The 7,698-nt window shown below is 39.8% G+C and overlaps 1 protein-coding gene across 1 annotated transcript; it reads left to right on the top strand.

The window, feature by feature from the left end:
* Window positions 1-5,183: 5,183 nt before the first annotated feature.
* Window positions 5,184-7,696, top strand: abi3b (ABI family, member 3b; the record flags this gene model as incomplete). The annotated part of the gene is made up of 5 exons (XM_034860845.1): window positions 5,184-5,576; window positions 5,682-5,849; window positions 6,727-6,906; window positions 7,036-7,106; window positions 7,561-7,696. Coding segments are annotated over exons 1-5 (699 nt in total), but the record flags the coding sequence as incomplete, so codon positions are not given.
* Between the last annotated feature and the right edge of the window lie 2 nt (window positions 7,697-7,698).

The raw sequence follows: 7,698 nt of genomic DNA, 5'->3' as shown, positions 1-7,698 counted from the left end.
GCCAGCTGATCATTTACCTGCACCTTTACCCTGTCTGGACTTGGTCCCATTACTGGAATTGGTTATAGTTTGAACTAGAATTAGAAAGAAACCATCGTTAGTCCACCGAAAATGTGTGCCTGGTTTCTTTCTCCTTAGCAATGTTTAGTAACATTTTCCGTAGCATGTTAATTTGTTGTTGTTGTCAGTATTAGTCATGAGTCAAAGTATCTATTAACCTTGATATTCACATTCATACAGGAAACAAATACATATTACTTAGTATTATAAAAATCCAAGAAAGCTCACTCAGTTGAAATGTATTCTATGACAGAATGTCTTTGATGGTGGAATACCATGGTGTTACTGCTGATAGGAGGAGAGGGTAGGACAAGGAGTTTCCAGATAAAGATGCAATGCTGACATTTTAGTTTTGAGGCAAATGAACTTCAGGGGAACTTAGTCTCCTACCTTACACAAGGTTGACCCTATTATGATTATCTGCAACACACTAATTTAAATAAAGTTAAGTTGAGTTAGTGGCTACATTGGCTCAGTGGTAGAGCAGCTGCACGAGTACTGAGAAGTTAACACCTCAACGTGGTTTGAATCCAAACTATGACAATGCCCTGCACGTCTAATTTCCCCTTACTCACCTAATTGTTCTATCACAATTCAAAGGTGGAAAAGCCCAATAAAAACAGTTTAGTTGAAGTTTACTTTAGCCTGTGATATAAGATAATTAACACAGAAACTGTGACTGTGATGTCATCTCTTTAAAAACTGACTGAAGCCGGAATGGTGTTAGTCAGCCACAATGAGACAGACAGATATTACATGGAGTAGTTCAGGGTCCCAACGGTCTATGGTCCCAAGTGGCTCAGTCTTAGATCAAAAGATTAAAGTCATACACTGTCCTGCAGATAGCCCTCTGAGCTGAGATCTGTCTTGATTGGGCCAAAAGGGCCAACCTTACATTTCTGTTGAGTCACGCAGCAGATATCTTAAAAGAGATAACATATCTCTAATGTTCCTGTAAACACACACATGCTGATTTCTTTGCAAACGTGAGACACATGTCCATCAAGTGGGCTAGGTACTCATTGACCATATTTAAATCCTACCTGGGCTGATAGGGATGGATGAAGCCCTGTGATGAAGTGATAAGGTGGTGGTGGGCAGGTCAAGTTGCTGAGGTGAGAGGCTACTCAAACACTTGTTGTGATAGTGTTAAAGGCTCTGAACACCCACACATGTGTTTTCAATTAATCTAGCTTATTGGACATTTCCTAGGACTGTGTGGCTATGTGTGGACAGATAGATTGATTGGGTGACATCTTCCTGAGCCTCTTGTTAGCTTTGTTGCACTTGTTAGGGCAGGACACATTACACCTTTATTTTTCTTATTGGTAGAAAATATTTGACACCTAATAAATTCCCATCTAAGCTCCAACCCACCTTCAACTTAAGCAGAGTCTAACTGGCCAAAATAACTGAAATCACCGGCATCGGTGTTCAGAGGCTTTAAGTCAGTACACATATAGAAAAATGTCATACCTTTGATGAGAAGATCTTTTTTTAAAAATCTGTATTCCAACGCCAGTGGCTTAAAAACTGAGACAAGTCTGAGAAAAGGGCAGCAGGTGCCTAGAGACTAATTGGAATTGAGTTCACAGTGTTCAGAGTGATTTCAGTGTTAACTGCTGTGTGTGTGTGTGTGTGTGTGTGTGTGTGTGTGTGTGTGTGTGTGTGTGTGTGTGTGTGTGTGTGTGTGTGTGACCCGACAATGTAGTTTTCCTACAGTCTCCGGCACAATAATTGAACTTGGCTTTTCCTTTAATGGAAGTCTGTGGAGTGTGGAGAGAGGCTCTGATAAAACCAGGACATCCAATCTCTACAAACAGGCGTATGCGGCACACCAGTGGACATGGATGCTGTGCTGCAATACATGTGTGTTTGTGTACTGTAGGGTGTCAGGTGACATTTTAACTCTAGTTGGTGGTTTCTTCACCTACATTTTGAATATATTAACTCACAGGAGGTTACCTTACTGTTTCAGTGTTGCTGGATCATGAGCCATAAAATGACTGTAGTAAGCTCTTTTTTTGCTATTATTAAGGTTAAGAGAAATTATTGTTGTCTTCTTATACTTTAAGATTAATAACTAAATTGTTTAAGTTGTAAAGCAGCATATAACAGGTGTGACATTTTAAGGTACCATGTGGAGTTTTTGACCATTAGTAGCGCTATGGAGCATGTTTTGATTTACATGGGTTTCTGTTTTATTTGTCTCATGCACTCACATGCACACGACCGTGTCACAGCAGCCTACTCATTTCTGCCCATGGTTAATGGAATTGACATCACATACTGTACACATATGATTTTTTTTATTTATTTTTTTACTGTTTTACTGAATAACTTAAAGGAAGGAAAACACCTCAAGGAGACACAAGGTGTTTTGGTGAGCAGCACTGAGTGCAAACATTATTTAAGCATTATTTATTCTATAAAGTATTTCAACTATGGTCTGATGGTTTTTCCCTTGTCATGGTAGAAAAACACGGATGTTACTAGTAACACTATCGATGGGTCTGTTCTATTTCAGCATCCCAGTAAGCTTGGACTGTGTTACACCGAGCCAGCATTCCCAATGAGACCAAAGCAGCTAAATGCAACTCAGTCATCATTCATTTTATTATTTACACCAGTGACAGATAATACTTTCCTTTACACTTGTACTAAACTTTATTTGAGGGTAAAGGACAGTGTGTCTGTGTAAACAAGACCATGAAACAGCAGGGTGCTGTTCATGCTCTCCTGGATGATGGATTTTTGCTTTCAATGCAGCCATTCTGCAGCGGGAGGGGTGCCTTGTTATCTATCTATATATTATATCTAAATGTTATCTACAGAGTCTTTTCAGCTGGTCCAGGAATCACATTCTGAATTAGTTTGTTAATGAAGACTTTACACAAATACGACCTCTTCACTAATGAAATTCCAGAGGAATAAAAAAGTGCAAGTGTGGAATAATATTCCAATGGGGTAATTGAGGGTTACAAAACCTTGGTTGCGCATTTGAGGCTCAGGAAGAAAATGACATAACGTCTGAGGTCAGTGAGAGGGCAGAAAATTAAGTATAGAGTGTTCTCCCTCTCCTCAGCTGCAGTAGGTGTCTCTACAGTATATGCTATCATTAGGCCATGTCTGATGTCTGGGTATAGTCTGTAGTGTGTAACATTGTGTACAGCTATTTGGCATTGCTACAGACAGCCAGAGAAAAAGTATTGTTGCACAATCGAACATACAAGATGTCGAATTTGTGTCGATATGCACAAAAATAAAAATCTGAATCTATCGATTTCTTTTTTCCAATAAAGGTAGTTTAGCTAAAGCAAAAAACAACAAAAATCCATAATTTAGTGATGATTTTATTATTATCATTATTGTAAACAGTAAATCTGCCTCTGCAGCCGATCCTTTCTTTCCACGGAGCAACAAATGAAATGGGTAAGATTATTATTTTGAATGGTAACGTGCAATGACTCAAGATCGTGCTGAACACAGAGAAAAGGAATGTTCAATAATTACATTAATAAAGTCATCCATAATCTCGTATCAGTAGTCAATGATCCTGATGATTCTGTAATACATGAAACTGATAACAGCACACTGTTGCAAACCTTTAATGTAACACTATTAATCATATCAAATGTGACAAAAGTTTGGATTACTTTCAAAGCAGGACCGAGCCTGGTGTGCAATTTACAAAAAATTATCAACAATTATCAGATCCTTAGGAGAACACTAGCTAATAATTCTCTGGGTGTTCATTTCAACATCATTATGATATAAGATTAATGGGACTCGGTGCCCGTTTTATTTGCACACTTCAAAACAGTCACCAAAATAGCAAAACATTTTGGAGAACATGTAAACATTTTGATTTGGGGAATATTGACCTCCAGGTGGTGCTGGAGGAAAAGTCAGGGGATCACCAAAGTTGTTAGTATTCATATTTCATAACCCATTAATGTCTGTACAAAATGTGCATCTGCCATGACGTAGTTGTATCCTTGCAATGCTAGAGTATATATGTCATTTGCTAACAGCTAGCTATTTGGTACCAGGCTATTTCTGTGTAATAAGTGTTCATTTTGAAGGTTGTATTTGCTGATGCTCGAAATATTTGAGTTTGCTAAAATCTTACAATGTAATGTATAATGTATAATCTACTCACTCTGTCTTTATTCGTCTGTTGTTGACTGTACTTTAGCATGTGATGGAGAACGTGCTGTAGCCAGCATGCAGTTGAACCGGTGTAACAGTCGAAAATGCACTTTGTCCGTACAAACTGTCATGGCATCTTCACTGTCATCTATCTTCCAAAGGCATAACAAGCACAACAATAGTGGTAAAAAACAAATGGAGGTCAGTGTACGTTGGTTTGTAGCGCTGCAGTATGTAAGCAGTAAAATGGCTCTGTCAGGCATCTTCTTTAGTCACCTGATGGTCAGGTATCAACACCGGCCTGTATCCAAATTAAGTGTTATCATGGTTTGTCACATGGCTCACTGCAGTGAGTGCCAGACAGAGCGAAAGTGTCCTGATAACCTGACACATGGCACAACGTGCACTAATAACATGGGTTGTGTCAGTCTGGACCGTGAGCATGTGAGCCAATAAAACCTCTTTAAAACCTGGAGTCAGGCCACTGTGCACACACATGCGAACCCAATCAAGGATGTGGAATTCAAGTTGTTTACACAAGATATCCAGAACAATTCAGTGCATTTGGACTCTGGCTGAGCATTTTGCTACATAAAGCTGCTTAGAAGTGAATATCAGCCAGTGATCCAGCGCATGGGGAGTTAGTAATCTAATGCTGAAAGTAATTAGTGAGCTTTCCGCTGCTTGGGTTATTTCATCATCATCATCATCATCATCATCATCATCATCATCATCATCATCATCATCATCATTATCCATAATGCAGAGTACAACAGGCATCAGCTAATCAACAGAGCCTGCCAGAGGCACTTTTCTCTAGACTGCACTGCCACCTAGTGGATTTTATGAATAACGCAAGTGGCTCAGCTGTGACGCACACCTTGCAACATATGATATTATATAGCCTATAGGCTATGATATAATTTATGATATTGTCTATGTAACAATAATATAACAATATATAAGGTACATCATGTGACCTAGGAGACAGATGTTACTTGTTGGTCAGTTCCAATGCACATGTAGCCTACCTTGTGCAGAGCCCTGCCCTGAGACCAGGTGCCCTGGAAATCTTTACCCTGCGGTAATTCCGCGTTCACCGCCGACAAAACACCTCCCTGTCTCATCTGACTCTTGCCAAAACTTTTACAGCCTCCTCAAGTAGCGTAAGGAGCCTAAATCTTTTTTTTTTTAAAGGTTCTGTTACTGTAGTAGCGCTAATGGGAGAAATGACGGAGCAGAAGAACTTGTCTGAAGTTATAAATCAGATACTTAAAGAAGTGCCAGCTGCCAGGAGGGATCTTATTGATAACCACAGTAACCTCCTCCGCGTCGCAGATTACTGCGAGGACAATTTTCTTCAGGTGAGTAATGCTCATTGAAAAAAAAAAAAAGCTTTTGGATCTTTTTGGAAAAGCCATTTGAAGAACATGTATGACGCATCTTGTTAAATAACAATAATCCCGCAGGCTGAGGATTCCAGCAAGGCTGTTGAAGAAGCCAAGGGTTTGGCTGCCCAGGCGCTGGCTAACGTGGCCTACCAGATCAACAGTCTGGCCAGCACCCTGCTGAGGCTGCTGGACTCACAGGCCATGCAGATCCGAGATATGGAGTCTTCTGTCAACCTGCTGTCACTGGTGAGGAGCACACTTCACCTTAGTTAATAGGGCTGATGGGCGGAATCGTTCTCCAATCGAAATCGAGATGTGTAGGAATGCAAGCAGCTAATCGTGAAGACCGCGATAATCTCTTTTTATTATGATATCTACTGTTTAAAATCTATGCTGGAATAATGTCACATATCACAGATTGTTTCCATAAATGTACTATGTTTAGAAGAATTTGCATTGATTTTTTTATTATGTTATATAACGTGATAGCAGAAGTTACACTATGTGGATGCTGCTATTGAACTGAGATCAGTACATAACCGTTTAGCCCACTTGAAATTTTTTACATGAGAGTGACATGACACAGTCATGACACATGACACATTGTTTTTCATTATTATAACTTTAACTTTTTTGATAAATGTTCTGTGTGACTATGTGATGTCCCATGCGTATAAAACACACATTGCTGGTTTTATCTGTGACACAGTGAATTTTGAACTTTAGCTGAACTTTTAAAAAAGAATTGCAAATCAAATCTTAATCGTAATTACATTTTTTCCCCAAATTGTTCAGGCCTACGAAATATTGAACACCTGACTCTGAGCTCAATAAAAGTTTCACCAGACCAGTTTGCTTGTTGTTTGATGAAATAACAGAATAATTAATAAAAAGATAGGAAGAAGAAAAAAATTGACCTATTGTATTAGAAATAGGTTTCCTAACCACTGTTGCCACTGTCAGTGTCCATGTTTGTGTTTTCATAAAATATTGAACTGCTTTTGAATGAAATGCATAACCTTTAAGAAACTCCAACACAAATTCACTGCATTCAAACTAAAAATAAGTTATGCTTATTATGGTGTAAAAATGAAGTTCTTGTGTCTACACTGCTTTGGTCCAGGCTGCAGCTATCCACATCGAGACCGTAGCCAGGAGACAAATTGGTGCTTCTACTACTCCCAAAAACAGGAGCCGCACCAATCCAATGAGCCCACCGACTTCAGGCAAGGAGCCGGAGAGAAGCTACTTAAGAGAGCCGATATCATTCTACATCTTGGACTCCATTGGACTCCGTTTTGGGGTAAATTTGATACTAAATTGACAGTATGAGTCCACACAGGTTTAGGATGTATAGCACATTTCCCAGTAGGAGTTGTCCCAGTGTGACGTCTGATGCTTTTTTTCACCTTCATCCATCTTCTCCCCACAGGCCGCTGTGCAGCAGCCCGAGAAGAGACCGGACGCCACAGAGAGCATCCACAACAGTGCTGACTTCTTGGTGTATGTACATAAAATCCTCTTCTGCCCTTTCCATCGCAACAGTATTATTATTATTAAAAACTCTACATTACAAATACTGATTATTATAATAAGGGCATAACATAACCTGTGTAATTTATGATGTACTTCTGAAAGGTTGCTGCATTATTGACTAAATTAACAGTTTTGGGAAATACGAGCATTTACTTTTCTGCCGAGAGTTTCATGAAAAGATCGATGCCACTCTCTGTATGTCTGTTAAATAGGTTACAGTTAGCAGCCGGTTAGCTTAGCTTAGCATAAAGACAGGACACAAGGGTAAACAGCTAGCCTGGATCTGGATAAAACACCCAGCATCACCTCTAAAGCTGACTCATTCACGTGTCGTATCTCATTTGTTGAGTACATACAAAATGTGGAACTATTCCTTTTAACAAAATACAGTTGTATCACTCTGTCTGTTTTCTGTATTCAGATCCCGTTTTGGCATCGCCGTGCCTCCGCCATCGATCCCCACCCTGCAAACCGTCTCCAACCCGGCCAACGACAGCCTGCCCCCCCCTTCTCCTCCTCCGGCCGATTTGGACCCCTATATGCCCGCTCCTTCTCCTCC

Source organism: Etheostoma cragini, chromosome 21 (assembly GCF_013103735.1).
Source record: "Etheostoma cragini isolate CJK2018 chromosome 21, CSU_Ecrag_1.0, whole genome shotgun sequence".
NCBI classification, from domain to species: domain Eukaryota; kingdom Metazoa; phylum Chordata; class Actinopteri; order Perciformes; family Percidae; genus Etheostoma; species Etheostoma cragini.
Note: the sequence above shows the minus strand (reverse complement) of the source record. Positions and strands in the feature narration are given on the sequence as shown.